At 36.1% G+C, this 26509-nt stretch overlaps 1 protein-coding gene across 2 annotated transcripts in view; it reads right to left on the minus strand.

Moving 5' to 3' along the window:
* MAGI3 (membrane associated guanylate kinase, WW and PDZ domain containing 3) overlaps nucleotides 1-26509 on the minus strand; it is a 293190-nt gene that overhangs the window by 85685 nt on the left and 180996 nt on the right. For both annotated transcript variants that reach the window (XM_005542284.4, XM_005542285.5), the window contains exons 3-5: nucleotides 11928-12047; nucleotides 7174-7383; nucleotides 1783-1957 (exon numbers count right to left, since the gene is read on the minus strand). In XM_005542284.4, the coding sequence (XP_005542341.3) occupies nucleotides 1783-1957; nucleotides 7174-7383; nucleotides 11928-12047 (505 nt within the window). The remainder of the gene's footprint in view (nucleotides 1-1782; nucleotides 1958-7173; nucleotides 7384-11927; nucleotides 12048-26509) is intronic.

Raw genomic sequence — 26509 nt, forward strand, 5'->3', positions numbered from 1 at the left:
GAGAAAAGCTTAACTTAGGTTCCCATGATCCAAAATTTTATTGCTAAATTAGCAGATGTAGGCAATTTGCTAAAATTTTACCCAACATTTTCCAATGAAAAGAAATATCCATAGGGGCTATTCTATATGAACATTATTTTCCCACAGTTGCATTTTTCAACAGCAGCAGTAATACAGATCAACCATATTGGTTATACCAAACAAAACAGCTTTATCTGGCAGCAAATATTTAACTATATTCTACACATTAACCCTTTATTATGTAAGGTTTATAAATATTTTCTCCTATTCTATATATTGCTTTTTCAATCTGTTGATTGATTGCTTTGCTATGCAGAAATTTTAAAGTTTGATGTAGTCCATTTTTGTCTACTTTTGCTTTTGTTTCCTGTGCTTTTGGTGTTATATCTAAGAAGTCCTTGGCAAATCCAATGTCGTAAAGCTTTTTCCCTGTGTTTTCTTCCTTTTTATAGTTTCAGGTCTTATGTTTAGATCTTTAATCCATTTAAATATATTTAACTATAAAAAGATTTCTTTTTATAAATTATTCTCCCCTTTACTAACTTAGCCCTGTTTGCAAGGTGAAGTACTATCAGATTAAATGTCTCATAATCTGTTTTTAAAGATATTTTAGCTACTTCTAATGATTCTACACCTTATTTTGGGGTTTAGCTCTAAAGTCAGCATGAAAGTCAAAAGTCTAAATTTCCCTTAACAAACCCCTTAAAGTTGTCAGTAAAGAATATACCACCTGGTTGTACTTGTTTTACATCATTGTGGTCATGAATGTTTATATAAATGTATAACCTCATCAATAATGTGCAATCTATAGTAAAAAGAACGCTACACATCCAAAGATCTATGTCTTTTAAAAACTAGAATCCTATTTGGTATAGCAAGACGCTCACTCTTTTGGAAGGGGATGGAATTGCGAATATCTGAGGAAACAGATTCAAGATCCCCACTACAAATTCATTTCTGAGTATATGTTCTTTGAGTGTAGTACCCAGACCCAAATATTTTAACCATTATTTAATTGTTATATTCTGTAACTTTACTACATTAATATTCTACCTTTGGGCAAATTACTTTAAGATGAGAATTACAGCTACATGAGAACATAAAAATTCTTCATGATAAAACTTCCAATAATTATTTGCATAATATTATTCTCTAGTACAAACAACATACAATTTTAGGTTGATCTAATACATGTGGTAATCAGTATCTCTATAAATACTATATTAATAGTGCTTTCTCATAAAAGTAGTGTTTTTTGTGAACTTAAGTTTGTACCAATTACTCTGACATCAAGTGATATTTTCTTCCTACATCATTCAACTATATTGCCTGAACACATCAGACTCAAACTCTAGGACTGAAAATATTTAATTCAGATAATAATATGTTCCTACTCATGATGACAATTCTTGAAATCCTCATTAAGCTGGACAATCTACCTAAAAGTTTTTTAATAAGCAAAGCAAAATACCCTTTATTCTTTACATTTTTCACCATTCGTGATGAACTGTTTTTAATCCTCCTGCTCTTATAAAACCAGAAGTCAAATACGCTATTCCTTTATCCAAGTCAAATAAAAATGAAGTGTCAGATTAAATCAGATTAAAAATCAACTGTCAGTTTTATGAAAACTATTTTTAAAGAAAGAAAAAGAAATGAGTCTTCTGAAAAAGGTTTGTGTCCAAAATGGGGTTTTTAAAAAATCTTAGGCAATCCTCAAGGTGTTAGGGCACGTTAGAAGAGATAGAGACATTTGCTTACTCAATGAAGTAGATCATCCCTGTGTCAGTGTAGGCCATTTCCCAGTTTTTGGGCAGTGGTTCCAGAGTCTCATCTCTCATCATATAATTTCTAAAGTCCATGGAGCTATTTGTTTGGTTGTAACTTGGAACAGTCTTCATCCAGTCAGATGACTCAGAATGCCTCTCTCTGTTTTCTGCCATTGTTCAAAACAGAACAGTGTGAAAAGTAGGTAAAGTTACATTTTTCTTCAAACAGCACCTTTCATTTCTAAAAAAATTCCAAATACGTAAATATTGCAAATTTCTTGTCTATTATGTCCACATTCTGCTATAAATTTTAAAATAACCAACATATTCAACTCTTTTCCCCTACTCATTGACAACTAACTCTGTATAGCACCTCTGATGCTAGTCTGGGAAAGAAGCAAAAAACAACACTAGAATTAATTCAGTATAAATCCTAATAAGCCACAGCAGCTACAGCACTAATGTAGTCCTTTTATGTGTCAGGCTCTATTTTAAGTGCTTTCTATAAATTAACTCATAATCATCACAGCAACCCTGTGAGTATCCATTATTAAACTCCCTGTTTTACAGACTCAGAAAACTAAGGCACAGAGAGGTTAACTTAGTCATAATTACACTGCCAATAAACAGCAAAGCCATGAGTTGAATCTAAGTGGTCCATGCTCTTACCTGCTATACTAAGCTGCTTTGTACACATTTAACACTGGCCTTTAAATAATAGTAATTTTTAAAAATTACACTCAATAGAGTTCCTGTTGTTAAATATAATTCCATTTAGTAATATTAAAATCCTTTTAGAGTCCCAAGGCCCATAATGTAGGTAAGAATACTAAAATTTGGGTACCGTCTAGGGGGTTCACAATTCATATACTTAAAACTTGTTTCTAAAACTTAAACGATGCTATGTGATATCACTACGACAACTTCAAATTGCAGGCAATGGCCAGATTCAGAGAATCTAAGAGAGATCTTATATATCCTGAGATATCCTTCTCTATAGTATTTCAACTCCAACCATCCTTTATCTAACCATGCGCTACTACTTACTACCTTTCACTATTCTTTATCCTCTACCCATTTCCCCATTGCCCTGCTAACCCAACTTAAATTCCATGATGAACCATTATAATTATTCCCTTGTAAATATTCCTGATTCCTTTGCCCTAACCTTACTTCATAATACTGCCTGGCTAAATCAGAACTCTGCTTAAATCCTACTCTCCACCTACTCCATGTCAGCATATGCAGCTGAATACAGGCAATGTTGACAAGTTTACTTTAAATTCATGATCACTAACTTTAAGTGGGCATTTAATGAATCATGGTGATCATAGCATATTTCTTTAGTTGATTCACTCTGACACTCTCCAAGATAATTATTTCATACCTTCTTTCTCCTTAAACCATCCACTACTTTTCCCTTATCCCTCATCTCATTTGATGACCTTGTGTCTTATTTCACTAAGAAAATACAAGCAAGCATAAGAAAACTTCCACAAACTCCCACCATCACATCTACACAGCAACTGTGCCCATTGACTCCACCATCTGTTACTATGGAAGAACTGCGTGTACTCCTAGCTATGGCTAACCCTCCAATTATAAATTATATCCCATCCTCTCTGCTTACAGCAATTCTTTCACTCTCCTTCCTGCATCACCAATCTTCTTTATCTATTAGATCACATCCATCCACATAAAAACATGTTCCCAGTTCAGTAAAAAGAAAATAATTCTCTGGCCGGGTGCACTGGCTCACGCCTATAATACCAGCACTTTGGAAGGCTGAGGCGGGCAGATCACGAGGTCAGCAGATTGAGACCATCCAGGCTAACACGGTGAAACCCCCGTCTCTACTAAAAATACAAAAAAAATTAGCTGGGCATGGTGGCGGGCGCCTGTAGTCCCAGCTACTCGGGAGACTGAGGCAGGAGAATGGCGTGAACGTGGGAGGCGGAGCTTGTAGTGAGCCGAGATTGCACCACTGCACTTCAGCCTGGGCGACAGAGCGAGACTCCGTCTCCCCCCCCCCAAAAAAAGAAAAGAAAATAATTGTCTTTACTCCTTGGCAGCCAACCTATTTCTCTCCTCTTTACACCAAACCACCTTGAAATAGTTTATATTTGCTACTTCCTCTTCCGCTCTTCCAGTTCTTCTGGACCTCACTCCAACAAGGCTTTTAAATTCCTATCATTAAACTATTCTTATCGAGGTCATCAATAACCTCTACATTGCTATATCCAATGATCATTCCTCAGTTCCATCCTACTTGAGTTATCAGCAGCATCTGATCACTTTCTTCCTTGCACATTCAGTAACCTCCTAACTGGTATCCCTATTTTGCCCATGTCCTCCTTTTGCCTATTTGCAATACAGTAGTCAGAATAAGCCTGTTAAAAACTGTTGTACCATGTTACTCTTTGAATCAAAATCCCATAATGGTTTCTCATTTCAGAATAAAAACTAAAATTCTTCCAATGACCTACAAGATCCTGTATGATATGCATTCCTCCCTCTTCATACCCATCATTATCTAAATGATCTTATTGGTTACTATTCTATTCTATTTCCTTCCATCACCCAGATCCAATCACTCCAATAGAATGCATTGTCCACATCGTATCCAACCACTCTGGTTTCCTTGCTATTGACTGAATATTCTAGGTATGTTTCCATCTCCGGGCATTTGTACCTCCAGTTCTGTCTGTCTAGAATGCTCTTCTCCCAGATATCCTGAGTTTACTCACTCGATTCTTTCAAGTCTTTTCTTCCACACTATCTAAAATTGCAAACCTTGACCACCATATCTTACCACCTCCTGCTCTGCTTTGTTTTTCTCTGTAGCACCATCTAACACGCTATGTATGTTATTCATTTAAGTTGGCAAGTTCTGTCTCTCCCACCAGAAAGTATAGTTCATTACAGGTTTTTGTCCGTTTTGCTCACTGCTTTATTTCTAGCATTTAGCACAATGGCATTTAGTATTCTAGTAAGTGCTCACTACATACTTGTTGAATAAATAAATGAATCAAGCACATGATTTATTTTGTATGCAGAAAAAATGACAGAAATCAAAAGGTACCTAATGTATAAATCAATCAGGAAAGGAGTTACATTCTTGGCAACTAACCATGTTGGAGAAAAGCAAAAGCAAGTATATAATCTATAATATTTTTCTTAATAAAGTTCCAAGTGATTGAATAAAGGAGTTTGCTTAATAGCCAATGACTTGTGAAGATGTTCTTTATATAAAACCATTTCTTAGAAAAAAATTATAATTATTACATAACATATATTATTGTACAAGGCCATTTTAGCATTCTTTTGGGTTATTTCTTCAGTAAGATATAAAATAATAAACATACTGGTGTGCACAAATAAACTTCTACCTAACTTCTCCTAATTTCTGCTCCCAAACAATTTTCTGATTTTTCAAGGCAGGGATTCAAAAACGATACACAGGCCAGGCACGGTGGCTCACGCCTGTAATCCCAGCACTCTGGGAGGCCAAGGCAGGCGGATCACCAGAGGCCAGGAGTTCGAGATCAGCTTGGCCAACTTGGTGAAACCCCGTCTCTACTGAAAATACAAAAATTATCTGGGCAGGGTGGCACATGCCTGTAATCCCAGCTACTTAGGAGGCTGAGACATGAGAATTGCTTGAGCCCGGGAGACAGACTGCAGTGAGCCAAGGTCGCACCACTGCACTCCTGCTTGAGCAACTGAGGGAGACTCTGTCTCAAAACAACCAACCAACCAAACAAAGAAACAAAGAACAACAAAAGCAATACACAAAGCACATTTCCCCAACTTTGATTAGTTAACTAACAACTACAGTTCATACTTATTCAGAAGGTGAATTCTGTTTGTAGGCAGGTGCTTTGTATTTTTTCACTTAAATGTCCTATATATTTTCTATTACAAAGAAATATGTAATTCAATGTAAGTGTCCTATGGTATCTATACATAAGAGGTAGTATACGAACTGCCTCCCACACACCCTTGGATATATTCCCTTTAAATATTAATATCAAAGAGTATATAACGTCAGTTTAACAAGTGACTTACATGAAGCATAAACTATAGAGATTACAAACAAGTTTACCTCTAAAAGAACTGCAGTGAGCATTTAAAGGCTCTGTATTAGGAAGTAAAAAAACAACATTTTCTTTTCCCTTAAATCAAGAACATATAAATTCCTATATTGGGAAAGATTCATGGTCTCCAATCCTGCTGTTTAGCATTTTTAAATGTTAACAGACTTAATTTTGTGGGATAGCAGAGCTGGTATCAACATTAAAAGGCTCAACGGTGTGATGACTTCCCTTCGTAGCTCCTAAAAATTAGATGTGAATTCACCTAAACCTTTTAAAACCTGTTTTTAGTATTTACATTTAAATACATTGGGGTAATCCATTTAACATTAAACACACTATGTGGCATAACTACGTAAAAAGTTAGGACTATAAAACCGAACTCACACTCTGGAGTGGGACATAATGAATGTATTAACTCATTGTTTAATACATTCATATACATATCAAATTTTAATAATTGATGAAGAAAAAGATAAGGGTGCTTTGGGAAAATGATAAGGACATGTGTTCTGCAAATTTGAGGATTTTAGTTCCTATTACATGCCAGGCATTGTTTTTGATGGAAGGGACAGAACAGTAAACAAAAAAAGCAAAACTTCAGCCCTATGAAGTTTACATTCTAGTGTTCTGAATGGAATTTTTGCAATGGGTACCACTGAATAAGCTCAGCTGTGATTTTATGGTTTCCTAGTTATACTCTCAGTTACAAGTCTAATAACCCTCTAAGCAATCACCACATTAATTAGGGCTACTCAAAATGAGCAGATTCTTCCCCACTGAATTTCTGCTGGTTTTACATTTAATGAAGGGACTCATATTTGAAAATTTGAGTGAATCTAAAATTTAAATTCAAAATATTATAAACCAACCTTTTAGATAATTTTTACCAGCATACTTTCAAACCCTATTTACTTTGTTTAGGCTGAAGTCTACATTCTAAAACATCCATATATTGTTTACATCCTATAAAGGAAGACATAGACCAACAAGATTCCCATATTGCAACATCAGAGGCAAATCTCAAGTATTTTAAACAGCAGGGTAATTGCATATATTTTATTACTAATGATAGCTTATCATTAATTTATCCAAATTGGAAAAATTCACTTTAGCTTATAGGATGGTCTACAGAAATACACTTTGTTCCACATACAACCTTTACAAAAAAATTAAAATCCCATCACTTGCTCTTCATATGCTTTGTAGAAAATTTTAGTGGTTTTAATTCAATGTAATAGTAAAATCAATCTAGAAGATCAGTTAAAAGTTGTTCATCTATTACAAACCTGCGTTTCCACTGCCATTAATAGCTTCCTTGTCCTCATCTTCTTCCTCTTCAGGAAGAGAGCTATCCATTCTTTCCATCTTGCTGACAGATGTAGTTCGTTTTCTTTGAGATTCTGCATCAAACTCATTATCAAAGAGGACTTGATCAACTGGATCTGGCTGAAAAGGGCTGGGTTCTGCTGGAGGCTTGGGAGTTCCATAGAAGTTTCCTGAAGTGAGTAAAATAGCAGCTGAAATTACTAATGTTTAAGTGAGAGTCAGAGCAATTTGACTTAGTGTATGTCTCTGCACTGTTTTTCACAAAGGAGTTTTGAAATATCTACCAAAGGGCTGGGCACAGTGGCTCACACTTGTAATCCCAGCACTTTGGGAAGCTGAGACGGGCGAATCATTTGAGGTCAAGAGTTTGAGATCAGCTTGGCCAACGTGGCGAAATCCAACTCTACTAAAAATACAAAAATTAGCCAGGTAAGGTGGCACATGCCTGTGAATCCCAGTTACACAGGAGACTGAGGCAGGAAAATCATTTGAATCTAGGAAGCAGAGGTTCCAGTGAGCTGAGATTGTGCCAGTACACTCCAGCCTGGGTGACAGAGTAAGACTCTGCCTCAAAAAAATAAAAAGTAAATTTAAAAAAATTAAAATATCTACGATTGGCCAAAAGGAGGCCAAAGCACTCATCTTAGGAGAAGAGAGAGCAGAAATAGGGGAAAGAACTAATTTCTCAAGTGCTCTTCACCATATATTATCTAGTATTTTCATGCTATTTGTCTAAGGCCGGGAAATTGACTGTATGTATGTAGATTATTCATTCCTACAGGGATTGCCTTACATGGGTTCTGAATTAGGACACAATTTGTGAATTTAAATGCATTGGTGCTGTCATGTAAGACTAATTGGCATAAAAGGTGGGGGTAAATGAGGATAAAACTAACTGAAATAATTTTGTTCTAATGTGTAACATAATGAACTATTTTGGTAAAATGAGGAAGTAAGTGGGTAAAGGTTAAGCTATGAACTAACCAGGTCAGATAAAAATGTAGGATGTTTATATAAGGGTAATTTTTTAAAGTTTTTCTGAGCATTCTATTATTTTATCTGACAATTTATTGAACAAATAGAGACATTAGCAGGATCATTCAGTATTGGCTTACTCTAAGGAAAGCAAGAAATACTTTAATTTTCTCTTGAGAATCTGTAATTTTTGCAGTAAAAATAAATGTTCCAGAAAAGAATGAAAACAATTGAGTATCTTCTCAATTTGTCATGCAGTTCCCACTAGGCCGCCAAATAATATGGGAAAGCACTCAACAGGTCAAGCCAACATTAACAGCTTGTGGTTCCTACTACTTTTGACATTCTATTAATCATTATGCTAATGTTAGAGAAATATATATATGATGAGAGAGTAAAATACTCATGATTCTTCTAACTTCATATTTTCTAATCAAATTCTTTGGCTCCTAAGGAAGTAATTAAGATGCTCATTCACCTAACGTAAATTAATGAGGTAGATAATTGACTGTTTTTTCCTAGACGGAAAGTAGCATAGGTTCTTCCCCATAATGCTGAAACAAATCTAGATATTACATAGTTTACCTTAAATTGTGCATGTTTTGAGGGGGAAAACATTTAACATGAATTCTTTGGAAGTTTGACTTTCAGCAGGAATTGTCATTAAAATAATGAAGACAAAACAATAAAATCAAACTAAAAAACTTTTCAGCGACATCCTGTCTCTCCCTACTCACCTACTCCCTGGTTTCCAAATCCATATTTGAAATGGAGTTACTCCAATCGTACAGATGGATGCAAAGATTTGTATGAAAACAGACTAAACTTTCTGCAAACTTTCTAGCTCAGAAGTAAAGCAAAGAACCAATGAAAAAGCCAGTCACGCTTCTCTGGGGTAGCCGGCACAGAAATACATCAAACAGAGATTTGGCTGGGGATTAGGAGGTTCGAGGGTCTCTCTTTCTCCTGAATTATGCCTATTAATCACAGTATCAAGGAAACTGGATATACCATGACAGAAATAAAAAGTCCACTTTTTCTAAATAAGGTAGTAGTATTACTAGAAACACATCTTACTGAGAATTCTTGGTAATTATTATCTAACTTGAGAAAGTTTAACCTTTTTCTAAGGGGAAAATATAAAAATGCTGGATATGATGACTGCCATCCATAATCACTGAAAAGATTTTAGGACTTCATAATAATTTGGGGCAGTTTCCTTGTTAAAAAAGATAATTACAGGGCTTAGATTAAAAAAGAAAACTAGCATTGTTTATAAATAAATTAGATCTATTTTTCTTGAGTTGTTGGTAAATATCAAGTTTTCAGATACAGTATACAATTCCAAGGGTTGTGAACTCTAACTATAGTTACTGACAGAGAAAGTTTTTCATTGTTTTAGAGCTGTTTTGAAGTTTTTTTATTTTCTGAAGGCTTTTTCATTTTTACAGAACTGCCAACTATTCAATATTTCAAATATATATAAAATTACAGACTGTAGTATCAGAATAGTATTAGAAATATCTATGTATAAAATTTACTTACATAAATATGTGTACATGTATCAATTTATTTATATACACATCATCTAGATATTATTGCTAGATTGCCTTCAAATCTCTCTTTTTTTTTCTCTTTAAGGATATATATACATAGTCACATCTACAATTAAAGCTCTAACTTCCTGTCCGTATAGCCACTCCCTCCCTGAGCTGTCCTGAAGTTGGTATGTGTCTTTCCTCCTGAATATACATCTAAGATATGTATATATGCATCTATAACATGTAAACACTATTGTTTTCATAAAAGCTTCAGAGAATACTTTCCTAACATTTCACATATTTTTTCATAAATAGTATAATATAAATATTGTTTTGTAACTTTTTATACAATTTTATACCTTTATACAATTTTATACTTTTTATGCCTCTTAACACTTATTAATGTTCATACCTATAAATCTAGTGCATTGAACTGTTGTATAGCAGTCCATTTTTATGAACAAATTAAATGTATGTTATTCATTCTACTAAAGGAGAGTTGTTTCCATTCTGTCACTGTTTCACACTATAACAAATATTCCCATACGTGTCTATATATGCATATGCACAACGGTTTTTCCTGAGTAGATGTCTAGAGGGGAGCATTGCTGGGTCAGAGCTATGTATATCTTCAAATTTACTAGCCACTGCCACAATGTTCTCCAAAAGGATTATACTATTTTATATTCTCACCAGCAATGTATGGGAGTTTCCATTTCTTTCAATTATCAGACTGTAAAATTGTTGCCAATCTCTGAATGTGAAATGAAATGATGCATTTTCTTTGAATTGAGCACACAGCAATAAATAATATATAATATGCCACTTCGTCCATACTAAGCTCTTATATTTAATGGAATAAAATGTAGAATATCTTCATCATTTAAGGGGAGAGGGCTTCTTTAAAAAAAAAAACAAAAAACAAAACTTCAAAAGCACCTTAACCTTGTTCATCGCAGTATTCCTAGATCCTCTTATAGAGCTTAGCACATAGTAGGTACTTAATAAATGGTTGTTTAATGAATAAAACAGGATAAAACGAATGAACAAACGAATGAGTCATGAGTGCTAAGCCCAGAAAAGGTAGTTAGGTTAAACTTAGCAGATGAAAGGAAATCATTGAAGGTTCTGCATAGGAGAGACATGATAGAGCTGCTCTTGAAGAAGACTAGCATGGTAGCAATGGGCAGGGTGGAAGAAATTGGAATAAATGAGATCAACAGCAACAGTCCACACATGAGCTCTTCTAGTAGGCCTACAACGAGGTGGTGAAGGTGAAAGAAGAGCATTGTGAATGCAGCTACAAAAGAAGAATGATGAGATTTGGCAAATGGATGTGAAATGTGAGAAAAAGGAGAAAGTAAATAATGATTTCACTGTTCTGAGATCATGGTGCTGCTAAAGAGAGAAATGATGAAGAATTACTCTTTTGGATAGAACACAAATGCATATTTGAATATGCTGAATTCCAGGTTAGATATTTACTGAACACTATCTTTAGGCACTGAAGATAATATCAAGTATGAAAGACATGACCATTACTATCACAGAGCTTGTAAAGAGGCAATTATAATAGTATGAAAAAGCAATGATGGACCATAGCATAGGTGCTATGGAAGTGGATAAGTTTGCCAGGGAAAAGTATGCTACATAAGGGGAAAAATAGATCTAACAGAATCATTTAAAAATGGAAATTGATCTCAAATATCAAGTATCAATGGAATAAAGTGGGTAGAGGAAACAGAAATGAAAAGAAAACCAATTATTCTGTTTTTGTTGTTTTCTCCCCATATTTTATACTCTCTTTTGTCCAGGATAGTCAAGGTACATATAAGTTTTTTAAGAGTACAGATTTTGAATTCCCAACCACAAATAGAAAGCAATCAACAAATACTCATTGAGTTCACATGATGAATGTGAATTACTATGAAATATATAAACTGGCCAGTTTGACTGATTTTTAGTACATTGTTCACAATCAACTTTAAAATATGACAGACTTTTTTGGTTTATTATTTAATCCCATTTGTAATTAGTAAATTACAAATCTCTCCATTAAAAGAACATTTTCCCAAAAACAGAGCAGAAAAAACTTTTTCAAAAAGTGGTACTTTGCTGGTCAAATTCCCTCTGAAATAATTCCAGTCGTTCAGATAGTTTTTTTGGGTGGGGGGTGGTGGTGTTATTTGGGGACATACCATCATACGTTCCACTTTCTAACAATGCTCCACTCTCTTCCAGTGCTTTGAACTGTTCAACGGAAATGAAATTATAATCCACTCCTGGTACTTCCCCATCCCTGGGGGCCCTTGTAGTGCCTAAGAAAAAAGAAAAAAAAAAAGTAGGTTGTAAACTACTTTCAAACTTCCAAAATATTCAAAGTAATAGAATATTTCATCTATAGAGAACACTTTAGAGATACGTCATTCCCCTGCCCCAACTTTATTAAGGTAAAATTCACAGATAAAATTGTATACATTTATAGCATACAACATGTTTTGATATATGTGCACCCCTGGCGAAAGATAGACTTATTTTAAAGTAGTTATCCTACGTATTTTTTTCATCTCTAGCATAAATGTAAACATTCTACTTACTAGAGTGATGAAAGACAAAAAAATAATAATTTTTATAAGTTATTTTAATGAACTTTATTTTTAAAACTTGGACAAACACTGGTTATAAAGTTACTTTATAAGTGAATAAAATAAGATAGGTATTCACTTAATAAAAATTAAGATAGGTATTCACATATGGCTTCTTAGCTTTTATTTTCTTCAAGTAATTTAAAAAAATTAAGTAAGTAAATTGTTTCATAAAATTAACTGCAGTAACAGATCACTAAATGCTAAAGTACAAACTTTCTTTCAGCTTCAAGGTACAAATTCAGGTTATGGCAGCATTGCTACATTTTACTAAACAAGAGTCACTTTTATGAAATGTCATTTCAAACACTACGTAATACAAAGAGATCCAGGATTCTCACTGGGAATAGAGTCTGGGATTTGGCTGCAAGTCTAGGACAAGGACACTTTCCTTCTTAAACCTGTTTCTCCACTTAGGCCCCTATTCAGTAATAGCACTCCAGGTAGGAAATCTGAGAGTCAGTCGTCTTGGGCTCCTCCCTCTACTCCACATCCAGTCACCAAATCTACCTCATAAGTATCTCTAAATACTTCTTTTCATTCCCATAATCACTGAATTCATATCATTATCTAGGACCTGTATTGTTGGTACTCCCAGGTCAACCTTTACCTCTTCCCAGCTACACTCCTAGTACCCCGCCAAACTGCAGTCAGTGACTTTCTAAAACACAGTCTGAGGAAACAAAGAAAATCTCTCTAAACCCATCAATGGCTTCCCATGATCCTTGGTATAAAATCCAGATTCTATAACAACACATTTTACAAAGCCTTCCTCTTAAAAAAAAAAAAAAAGTAAATTCAATGATTAAAATTATAATTTGTAATTATCTATGACAGATGGAAAAAATATGATGACAATATTTTGCACCTCTTAAGAGGTGGGGCCTGTTGCCTCATCCCTTGAATTTGGACTGGATTGATGATATGCTGTGATTAATTTAATGTGAAGGCTGTGATGCTGTCCAAGTTTAGGGATCTAGACTTCCATCTTCACCCTCTTGGAACGCTCCTGCTACCATGCAAGGAAGTCCAGGCTAGACTACCGAATGATAAGAGAGCCCAAGCCAACAAAAAGCAGCAAGGCCCCAGACACATGAATTAGACCATCTTAACCCCTCCAGCTCCAGTTGAGCTGTCAATGACTACAGCCACATGAATGGTCCCAACTGAGCCCAACTCATGTAATCATGAGAAATACACACCACTATTTTAAGTCACTAAGTTTTGGGGTAGTATGTTATACAGCAAAGGCTAACTGAGATATCCAAATAAACTCTACTATAAAATATAATGACTAAAAAACAATTTAAAAAGCAAGCCATATTATAGATAATACTATAAAAACAGCACTGATCCAAGGGGCAGGAGGAACTCTGTTTTGGTCTGGGATTATTATTAATGGCACAATTTAGATCAAGTAGTTAATCTCTTTTGGCTTTCTCTTTCTGCAAAGTGGTGTTGAGCAGGATGTTGTCCATGATTCTTTTCACTGACAGATATGAATGTTATGTGTAATTCTACCATATATTTCTAAGACTAGAAAATAGTTTTAATGTTAATTCTCTTTACAAAGTATTGTAAATTTTAACTCCCCCCACAAAACCATACAACCCAATACACATAAAGTTATCTTCCTTCCTTTACCCCACTGCTTTTGGCATTCCATAAAATTTATCTTTATATTCTCCTAATACTATATATTTTATATAAAGCTTTCTACATCCCCACTCACCCCCAGTTCTCACCATAGTTCTCCTTTATACACAAAAATTCTTCCAGGAAGAGGAAGAGTTCTTTGGAGCCATACAGTCTCCAATTCTCCTCTCACCGTCTCTTGAGCCTATTCAAATACTATCTTTTCCCCAACCATTCACTGAGACAAAGTGCTCTTTCAACAACAGTCTCCACTCTGCTGAACTCAATGGCCAAGTCTTACCCTCATCTTAATTGACCTATGAATAACATTTGACATAACTCATTTACCCTTTCTGTTTAGTTATAAGCAAATCAACCCAAGCAAAGAAACAGAACATTACCAGGACCTCAAAAACCTTCTTGGGTGTCTCTGATGATAAATCTCTCCTCAAAAGTGACTATCATCTTGACATCTGTGATGATGATTTCCTTTCCTTTTTGATGATTGTACCAACTAAATAGTGCATTTTAAAGGAACATAGCTTAGTTTTGCCACTTTTGCAACCTCATATGAATGGAATCACATAACATGCATCCTCTTCTGTCCACACCAATACTTATCATGAGGCTTTTAAACTTTATCCAATATCCTGGGTGTGTAAAGTCACCTCACTGTGTATTTAATATGCAATTGCTTTATGAGATTAAACATTCTTTTTAATACATTTAGAAGCCATATAGATTTCCTCTGTTGTGAAGTGGTTATTCAAGTCTTTCCCCATTTCTCTGTTGGGTTTATGTCTTTAAAATTGATTTGTGGGAGCTGGCAAGATGCCCAAATAGGAACAGCTCTGGTCTGCAGCTCCCAGTGAGACTAACACAGAAGTTGGGTGATTTCTGCATTTCCAACTGAGGTACCCAGTTCATCTCATTAGGACTAGTTAGACAGTGGGTGCAGCCCATGGAGGGTGAGCAGAAGCAGGGTGGGGCATTGCCTCACCCAGGAAGCACAAGGAGCCTGGGAACTCCCTCCCCTAGCCAAGGGAAGCCATGGGGGACTGTGCTATCTGGCCCAAATATTACGCTTTTCCCATGTTTTTGCAACCCGCAGACCAGGAGATTCCCTCGTGTGCCTACACCAACAGGGTCCTGGGTTTCAAGTACAAAACTAGGTGGCTATTTGGGCAGACACTGAGCTAGCTGCAGGAGTTTTTTTTTGTACCCCAGTGAGACAGAACTGTTCAATTCCCCACAAAGGGGGCTGAAGCCAGGGAGCCAAGTGGTCTTGGTCAGTGGGTCCCACTCCCACAGAGCCCAGCAAGCTAGGAACCACTGGCTTGAAATTCTCACTGCTGGCACAGCAGTCTGAAGTTGACCTGGAATGATCGAGCTTGGTGAGGGGAGGGGCATCCACCATTGCAGAGACTTGAGTAGGTGGTTTTTCCCCTCAGAGTGTTAAGGAAGCCGCCAGGAAGTTTGGACTGTGCAGAACTCACTGCAGCACAGCAAAGCGGCTGTGGCCAGACTGCCTCTCTGGATTCCTCCTCACTGGGCAGGGCATCTCTGAAAGAAAGGCAGCAGCCCCAGTCAGGGGCTTATAGATAAAACTCCCATCTCCCTGGGACAGAGCACCTGGGGAAAGGGGCAGCTATGGGTACAGCTTCAGCAGACTTAAATGTTCCTGCCTGCCGGCTCTGAAGACAGCAGCAGATCTCCTAGCACAGTGCTCGAGCTCTGCTATGGGACAGACTGCCTCCTCAAGTGGGTCCCTGACCCCCGTGCCTCCTGACTGGGAGACACCTCCCAGCAGGGGTCAACAGACACCTCATACAGGAGAGCTCTGGCTGGCATCAGACAGGTGCCCTTCTGGGACAAAGTTTCCCGAGGAAGGAGCAGGCAGCAATCTTTGCTGTTCCGCAGCCTCTGCTGGTGATACCCAGGCAAACAGGGTCTGGAGTGGACCTCTAGCAAACTCCAGCAGACCTGCAGAAGAGGGGCCTGACTATTAGAAGGAAAACTAACAGAAAGCAATAACATCAACATTAACCAAAAGGATGCTCACACAAAAACCCCATCCAAAGGCCATCAGCATTGAAGATCAAAGGTAGATAAATCCACAAAGATAAGGAAAAACCAGCACAAAAATGCTGAAAATTCCAAAAACCAGAATGCTTCTTCTCCTCCAAATGATCACAACTCCTCTCTGACAAGGGCACAAAACTGGACAGAGAATGAGTTTGATGAATTGAGAGAAGTAAGCTTCAGGAGGTGGGTAATAACAAACTCCTCTGAGACAAAGGGGCATGTTCTAACCCAATGCAAGGAAGCTAAGAACCTTGATAAAAGGTTACAGGAACTGCTAACTAGAATAACCAGTTTAGAGAAAAACATAAATGACCTGATGGAGTTAAAAAACACAGAATGAGAACTTTGTGAAGCATACACCAAGTATCAATAGCCAAATTGATCAAGTGGAAGAAAGGATATCAGAGATTGAAGATCAACTGAATGAAATAAAGCTTAAAGACAAAATCAGAGAAAAAAGAATGAAAAGGAACAAAGCTTCCAAGAAATATAAGACTATGTGAAAAGGCCAAACCTATGATTGATTGGTGTACCTGAAAGTGACAGGGAGAATGGGACCAAGTTGGAATACACACTTCAGGATATTATCCAGGAGAACTTCCCCAACCTGGCAAGACAGGCCAACATTCAGATTCAGGAAAAACAGAGACCACCACTAAGATATTCCTGGGGAAAAGCAATCACAAGACACAAGATCATCAGATTCTCCAAGGTTGAAACAAAGGAAAAAATGTTAAGGGCAGCCAAAGAGAAAGGTCAGATTACTTACAAAGGGAAGCCCATCAGACACACAGCGGATCTCTCTGCAGAAACCCTACAAGCCAGAAGAGGGTCAATATTCAACATTCTTAAAGAAAAGGATTTTCAACCCAGAATTTCAAATCTATCCAAACTAAGCTTCATAAGCAAGGGAGAAATAAAATCCTTTACAGACAAGCAAATGCTGAGGGATTCTGTCACCAACAGACCTGCCTTACTCCTGAAGGAAGCACTAAATATGGAAAGGAAAAACTGGTACCAGCCACTGCAAAGACATACCAAAATATAAAGACCAACAACCCTATGAAGAAACTGCATCAACTAATGTGCAAAATAACCAGCTAGCATCAGGAGGACAGGATACAATTAATACATAACAATATTAACCTTAAATGTAAATGGGCTGAATGCCCCAATTGAAAAACACAGACTAGCAAATTGGATAAAAGAGTCAAGACTTTTTGGTATGCTGTATTCAGGAGACCCATCTCATGTGCAAAGAAACACATGGGCTCAAAATAAAGGGATGGAGGAAGATTTACCAAGCAAATGGAAAGCCCCCCGCCTTGCCCCAAAAAAAGCAGGGGTTGCAATCCTAGTCTCTGATAAAACAGACTTAAAACCAACAAAGATCGAAAGAGACAAAGAAGGGCATTACATAATGGTAAAGGGATCAACGCAACAAGAGCTAACTATCCCAAATATACATGCACCCCAACACAGGAGCACCCAGATTCATAAAGCAAGTTCTTAGAGACCTACAAATAGACTTAGATTCCCACACAATAATACTGGGAGACTTTAACACCCCACTGTCAATATTAGGCAGATCAATGAGACAGAAAATTAACAAGGATATTCAGGACTTGAACTCAGCTCTGGACCAAGTAGACCTAATAGACATCTACTGAACCCTTCCCCCCAAATCAACAGAATATACATTCTTCTTGGTGCCACATAGCACTTATTCTAAAATCAACCACATAATTGGAAGTAAAACACTCCTCAGCAAATGCAAAAGAATGGAAATCATAACAAACATTCTCTTGGACCACAGTGCAATCAAATTAAAACTCAGGATTAAGAAACTCACCCAAAACCGCACAACTACTTGGAAACTCAACAACTTCCTCCCGAATGACTACTGGGTAAATAACAAAATTAAGGAAGAAATAAATAAGTTCTTTGAAACCAATGAGAACAAAGATACAATGCACCAGAATCTCTGGGACACAGCTAAAGCAGTGTTTAGATGGAAGCTTATAGCACTGAATGCCCACATCAAAAAATGGGAAAGATCTAAAATAGACACCCTAATATCACAATTAAAAGAACTAGAGAAGCAACAGCAAACAAATTCAAAAGTTAGCAGAAAAGGGCCGGGCGTGGTGGTTCACGCCTATAATCCCAGCACTTTGGGAGGTCAATGGGGGCGGGTCACGAGGTCAGGAAATTGAGACCATCCTGGCTTACGTGGTGAAACTCCATCTCTACTAAAAATACAAAAAATTAGCCGGGCGTGGTGGCGGGCGCCTGTAGTCCCAGCTACTTGGGAGGCTGAGACAGGAGAATGGCGTGAACCCAGGAGGCAGAGCTTGCAGTGAGCCGAGATCATGCCACTGCACTCCAGCCTGGGTGACAGAGCAAGACTCCAGATCAAAAAAAAATTAAAAAAAGCTAGCAGAACAGAAGAAATAACCAAGATCAAAGCAGAACTGAAGATTATAGAGATATGAAATACCCTCCAAAAAATCAATGAATCCAGGAGCTGTTTTTTTGAAAAAGACTAACAAAACAGACCACTAGCCAGAATAAAAAAGAAAAAAAGAGAGAAGAATCAAATAAACACAATAAAAATGATAAAGGGAATATCACCACTGATCCCACAGAAATACAAACTACCATTAGATAATACTATAAACACCTCTATACAAAAAAAAAAAAAAACAAAACTAAAAAATCTAGAAGAAATGGATAAATTCCTGGACACATACACCCTCCCAAGACTAAACCAGGAAAAAGTCGAATTCCTGAATAGATCAATAACAAGTTCTGAAATTGAGGGAGTAATTAATAGCCTACCAACCAAAAAAAGCCCAGTATCAGAGGGATTTACAGCTGAATTCTACCAGAGGTACAAAGAGGAGCTGCTACCATTCCTTTTGAAACTATTCCAAACAACAGAAAAAGAGGGACTCCTCCCTAACTCATTTTATGAGGCCAGCATCATCCTGATACTAAAACCTGGCAGAGACACAACAACAACAAAAAAGTTTCAGGCCAATATCCCTGATGAACATCGATGTGAAAATCCTCAATAAAATACTGGCAAACTGAATCCAGCAGCACATCGAAAAGCTTATCCACCACGATCCAGTTGGCTTCATCCCTGGGATGCAACGCTGGTTCAACATACGCAAATCAATAAATGTAATCCATCACATAAACAGAACCAATGACAAAAACCACATGATTATCTCAATAGATGCAGAAAAGGCCTTCAATAAAATTCAACACACCTTCATGCTAAAAACTCTCAATAAACTGGGCACTGATGGAACGTATCTCAAAATATTAAGAGTTATTTATGATAAACCCACAGCCAATATCATACTGAATGGGCAAAAACTGGAAGCATTCCCTTTGAAAACTGGCACAAGACAAGGATGCCCTCTCTCACCACTTCTATTCAATATAGTATTGGAAGTTCTGGCCAGGGCAATCAGGCAAGAGAAAGAAATAAAGGGTATTCAAACAGAAAGAGAGGAAGTCAATTTGTCTCTGTTTGCAGATGACATGGTTGTATATTTAGAAAACCCCATCTTCTCAGCCCAAAAACTCCTTAAACTGATAAGCAACTTCAGCAAAGTCTCAGGATATAAAATCAATGTGCAAAAATCACAAGCATTCCTATACACCAATGATAGGCAAACAGAGAGCCAAATCATGAGTGAACTCCCATGTACAATTGCTACAAAGAGAATAAAATACCCAGGAATCCAACTTACAAGGGACATGAAGGACCTCTTCAAGGAGAACTACAAATCACTGCTCAAGGAAATACGAGAGGACACAAACAAATGGAAAAACATTCCATGCTCATGAATAGGAATAATCAATATCATCAAAATGGCCATACTCCCCAAAGTAATTTACAGATTAAATGCTATCCCCATCAAACTACCAATAACTTTCTTCACATAACTAGAAAAAACTACTATAAATTTCACATGGAATCAAAAAAGACCCCATATAGCCAAGACAATCCTAAGCAAAAGGAACAAAGCTGGAGGCGTCACATCACCTGACTTCAAACTATACTACAAGGGTACAGTAACCAAAACAATATGGTACTGGTACCAAAATTGATACATAGAACAACGGAATAGAACAGAGGCCTCAGACATGACACCACACATCTATAACCATCTCATCTTCAACAAACCTGACAAAAACAAGCAATGAGGAAAGGATTCCCTATTTAATAAATGGTGTTGTGAAAACTGGCTAGCCATATGCAGAAAGCTGAAACTGGACCCCTTCCTTACACCTTATACAAAAATTAATTCAAGATGGATTAAAGACTTAAACGTAACACCTAAAACCATAAAAACCCTAGAAGAAAACCTAGGCAATACCATTCAGGACGTAGGCATGGGCAAAGACTTCATGACTAAAACACCAAAAGCAATAGCAACAAAAGCCAAAATTGACAAATGGGATCTAATTAAACTAAAGAGCTTCTGTACAGCAAAAGAAACTATCATCAGAGTAAATAGGCAACCTATAGAATGGGAGAAAATTTTTGCAATCTATCCATCTGACAAAGGTCTGATATCCAGAATCTACAAGGAACTTAAACAAATTTACATGAAAAAAAAACAAACTACCCCATCAAAAAGTGGGCAAAAGATATGAACAGACACTTCTCAAAAGAAGACATTTATATGGCCAACAAACATATGAAAAAAAGCTTATCATCACTGGTCATTTGAGAAATGCAAATCAAAACCACAATGAGATACCATCTCACATCAGTTAGAATGGCAAATATTAAAAAGTCAGGAAACGACAGATGCTGGAGAGGATGTGGAGAAATAGGAACATTTTTACAGTTAGTGGGAGTGTAAATTAGTTCAACCATTGTGGAAGATAGTGTGGCAATTCCTCAAGGATCTAGAACTAGAAATACCATTTGACCCAGCAATCCTGTTACTGGGTATATATTCAAAAGATTATAAATCATTCTACAATGAAGACACATGTACACATATGTTTACTGCAGCACTATTCACAATAGCAAAGACTTTGAACCAACCCAAATGCCCATAAATAATAGAATGGATAAAGAAAATGTGGCACATGTACATCATGGAATACTATGCAGCCATAAAAAAGAATGAGTTCATGTCCTTTGCAGGGACATGGTTGAAGCTGGAAACCATCATTCTCAGCAAAGTAACACAGGAATGGAAAACCAAACACCACATGTTCTCACTAATAAGTGGGAGTTGAACAATGAGAACGCATGGACACATGCAGGGGTATATCACACACTGGGGTCTGTCAGGGTGTGGGGGGCAAGGGGTGAAAGAGCACTAGGACAAATACCTAATGCATATGAGGCTTAAAACCTAGATGTTGGGTTGATGGGTGCAGCAAACCACCACAGCACATGCATACCTATGTGACAAACCTGCATGTTCTGCACATGTATTTCAGAACTTAAAGTATAATAAAAAATAAAATTGATTTGTAATTCTTTAGATTCTGAATATTATATTAAATCATCAAATCTAAGTAACCAACCCCTTCTAAACTGCATCATTATTTTATCCCTAAGAAAGTAAATAACCTGACAATTACAATGGAAAGATTTCATCTATTCTAAGATGCATCCCAACTGTAGAGATGTTAAAATGTGAAATAACTGCCTTGGTATTGATGAAGTACTGTGGTCCATTGTCAGACATATGTATTGCAAAAGGGGGATTTCTGTGAAACATGTTTTCTTGAAACAGCACTTTCTGAAAAATCATGCACCCAAAATAACAGAGATTATGGAGAAAACAGAGTCATGGTTGACTTCTCAAAACCTTTGCAACTTTGTAACCAGAATGCTAACAAAATAAATAACGGTTCTAATTTAAAATATTAATACAGTTTAAAAGACATGTTAAATTCCCAATTAAAAATAATAAATAAAATACTGTGTCTTCTAAGAAAATGAAAGAAATGAAAAGAAAAGGTGGCTTGACAGAAAGGGGTATAAGAAAGGGTTAGCCTACTAAATAATGAAGATAGGGCAAATAGTGCAATAAAGATTGTAAAAACAGAACACAAAGTCAAACAGAAAAGATGCCAAATTGAAGTATACAGGCATCATATACACTGCCATATTCTTCCTCAGCTGCAATATTCAGTTGTGTTCGTTGATTCTATTTACTTGTGGCTATTTGATGATAAAAAAAAAATTAGCTTGCTGAGGAAAATGGCATAGAAACTAGTATAACCTCAGTTAAACTTATGTCATTTTCTACATATGTGCCAATCACATGTAAACTATTTGTACTGCAGAAATACATGTAGAGGAACAGAGAGTATCTTGTCACATTCTGATTTTTTCACCTTTTTAAAAAATTGTATTTTGATGACAGAAGTTCTTAATTTTAATGTAGTCAAATGTATCAATCTTTTCCTTTACAGCTAATGGGTTTTGTGTCTAGTTGAAAAAACTCCTTTCCCAGCCTGTGCTGATGGCATCCAGGGCACTGGGTTGCACCTGGAAAGCGAGCCTCAATTGTCTGAATGCATAAAGCAAACTGTCCAGAAAAAAAAAAAAAAAAAAATTCCTTTCCTAAGGCTATGGAGATATTCTATATTCTTTTTAAAAAGCACTACAGGTTTGCCTTTCACACCCAGGACTTTAACACAGTGGCGGGGATGGGCGAGCTGGTGAGAAGTACCAGTCCAATTTCCATTTTTTCCAAATGACTACTCAAAATGATTTATTGAAAGTCTTAATTTCCCTTCTGATCAGCCACAGCACTTCTTTCATAGCAATGTCTATATAAGCTTGGGTGTCTACTACTAGGCTTTCTACCTACTGACCATTCCTGTATCATTATCAGTGTTATAATTATTCTATTTTCCTAATAAATCTAGATATACAGTATAGCAAGTCCACCTATCTTGCTTTTTGTATTCATAGCCTGTCCATATACATTCTAGAATCAGATAAACAGGCTAAAAAGGCTGAAATTTTTATGGAATTTACATTGAATTTACCAATCCATTTGAGTAGAACTAATATCTTTGCCATACTGCCTTTAATTCATGAATAAGAAATCTCTGTCAGCATATTTAGATCTTCTTTAGCATCCCTTAATTTCACCCTATGGAGGTCTTATGTTTCATTAGAGGTTAATTTCTAGGTATTTTAAAAAAAAACTTATATGCCATTGTAAGTAATATTTTCATAAACTTTTATTTTCTAAATATTGATGGTATGAAAGAAGTAATTTATCTACAATAGAATGCACTAATTCTAACAGTACAATTAAGTGAACTTTGGAAACCATTATCCCCCAAAGTTTCCTTGGGCCTCTTTGCGGTCCTCCACTGTGGGCAGTTACTGACCTACTATCAGTAGAGTTTTGCCTTTAATATAATTTAATATAAATGGAATCATACATTAATTTGATTCCAGTAGTTGTCTGGCTTCTTTTACTTAGCCTGATGCTTTTGAGATTCACCCAGGTTGTTCAAATTCTTTTTACATTTAAGATGTCATCTGCAAAGAGAGATCATTTTAAGTCTTTTCTAAGTTGAATGCCTTTTATTTCTTTTTCCTGTCTTATTACTCTGGCTAGAATTTTCAGTACTATGTTGAATAGTAATGGCAAGAGTAGGCATCCTTGCTTTATTGTGGGATCTTACAGGAAAAGTCTTCTGTCTTTCCCTGTTGAGCATAATGTTAGCTTTTATTATGTTGAGGTAGTTTCCTTCTACTCCTAATTTGTTGAGTATTTTTTAAAATCCTGATAGGGTACTGAATTTTGCTTTTTCTGTATTGAGATGTTAATGTGGTATAATATATTAACTGATTCTTATATGTTGAACCATCCTTGCATTCCAGGCATAAATTTTAGCTGGTCAAGATGTATGATCTATTTAATGTGCAATATAATTTGGTTTGCTAGTATTTTCTATAGAATTTTTGTGTCAAATATCCATCAGGGATATTGGCCTGTAGTTGTCCTTTATCGTGTCTTTGTCTGGTTTTGTTATCAGGGTAACGAGTTTAAATGAGTTTGGGAGTGTCCCTTTCTCTTCCGTTCTTTGGAAGAATTTGAGAAGGACTGGTATTAACTGTTTGGTAGAATTCTCCAGGGGAGCCACCAGGTTCTAGGTTTTTCTTTGTTGGGAGGTTTTTGATTACTGCTTTAATCTCCACACTTGTTATAGGACTCTTCTGAATCTCTTTATGATTCAGTCTTGGTAGGTTTATATTTCTAAAACTTTATCCATTTCTTCTAGATCATCCAATTTGTTGGCATCTAATTTTTCACTACAGTAGTCTTTATAATTCTTTTCATTTCTGTGACATCAGTTATAGTATCTCCCCTTTCATTTCTAATTTTAGAAATTTAAGTCTTTTTATTCTTAATCTAAATAAGGAAGTAAGGGTTTATCAATTTTAGTGATTTTTTTTTTTTTTTAAAACAACTCCTGATTTGGTTGATTTTTTTCTTTTATGTTTTCTATTGAGTTTATCTCTGCTCTAGTCTTTATTATTTCCTTCCTTCTGCTGACTTTGGGTTTAGTTCGTTCTTATTTGTCTAATTCCCTAAGGTATAAGATTAGGTTGGTGACTTGAGATTTTTCTTCTCTTTTAATGTGTTTACTGCTATAAACTTCCCCCTTGGTACTGCTTTTACTACCTTCCATAAGTTTTAATATGTTGTATCTTTTTAAAAAATTTATCTCCAGGTATTTCTGAAACTCTCTCATGATCCACTGGTTGTTTAAGAACACACTGTTTACTTTCCATGTATTTGCAAATTTTCCTGTTTTCTTTCTGCTAATTAATTTTAGTTTCATTCCATTATGCTGAGAGAAGATACTTTACATAATTTAAATCTTAAATTCATTAAGACTTGTTTTGTGGCCTAACGTGGTTTATTATAGAGAATCTTCCATGCATGCTAGATAAGAATGTATATTCTGCTGTTATTGGATGAAATGTTCTGTATGTCTGTTAGGTCCATTTGGTCTCATATTGTTAAAGTCCTCTGTTTCCTCATTGATCTTTTGTCTTGTTTTATTCAGTTGGTATTCCACTGTATGGATATACCAAAACTAATTATCCATTCACCAATGATGGACATTTGGGTTGTTTCCAGATTTGGGCTATAATAAATAAAGCTGCTATTAACTTACATGACTTTGGATAGACATATATTTAAATGTATGTTGAGTTAATACCTAGGAGTGAAATTACTAGGTATTGTGGTAAGTGTATGTTTAATTCAATAAGAAAACGTCACATTATTTTCCAAAGTAGATGTCTTTGCATTTCCACCTGCAATATATGAGAGCTGCAGTTGATTTACGTTACTGTTTCTAACTAGGAATGCTTTCTGGAGTTTCTTGGGTAATTTGTTTTCTCTAAATCTTACAACAAATTCGTTGCCAGGAAAAATGACAAAAAAGTTCTAATTTCTCTTGCACAAATTAAAGTTTAACAATTTGACATAGAGACATCTGGCTTAAAGAAATCCGCTGATATCAACCGAAAGCAAGAGCAGGAAACGCTGAAAAGCAGAATCAAAGGTTAAGGTTGACATTGCCAGGAACCAGGACAGAAGCATGTGGGAGAGTAGCAGTCACAACATACTCAAGTCAGTCTTACTTGCAGCTGTTCCCACAAGTGTGTGTTCATGGCCATATCTGCTAGTGGTGGGTCTTTCTTACATAAAACAATACTAATAAGATGATATGTGTATTATACTTTATATAAATCCTACGAGTTGTGTTCCAAGAAATAACAAGTTTGGAGGCTAAGTCCTTAAATTGGCAGTTTCAACACACAACTCTGTGTAATGCTGTTAACCATGCTGGGAAATCTAAATATTAGGTTATTTGAATACTATCCAATAATATTTTCTGGCATTTTTCACTGATTATTTGTTACAAGCTTCAGTGCTTTGTAAATATTTAACAGAAGAAATGCAAAGAGAGAAAGTGAATGCTACTGTGGAACGTTTCAACATGAAATTAGAAACAGATCTAAAATCTGAAATAAAAGTAATATATTTAATAGATTTCAATGGCAAAATCAAAATCAGGAGAAGCAGACAAAATGCTTTCACAATTAAAAAAGAAAATGAGATTATATGAAACAACATACTTTGTAATGCCCAATATGAGGATGTTTTTTGATACATTCTTAATAAATTTGATGAATGTCAGTGCAAAATGAAATACAATTTTTTCTGGCATACTTGTCTGGCATATTTATCACCAAACAAAGATCAAGACCATCAGATAAAACAATTGATACTTTGTGCTTTAAAATTTCATTTTAGGGTTGGGCTTGGCGGCTCACACCTGTAATCCCAGCACTTTGGGACGCTGAGGCGGGCGGATCACCT

This window comes from Macaca fascicularis, chromosome 1 (assembly GCF_037993035.2).
Source record: "Macaca fascicularis isolate 582-1 chromosome 1, T2T-MFA8v1.1".
In the NCBI taxonomy this organism is placed as follows: Eukaryota; Metazoa; Chordata; class Mammalia; order Primates; family Cercopithecidae; genus Macaca; species Macaca fascicularis.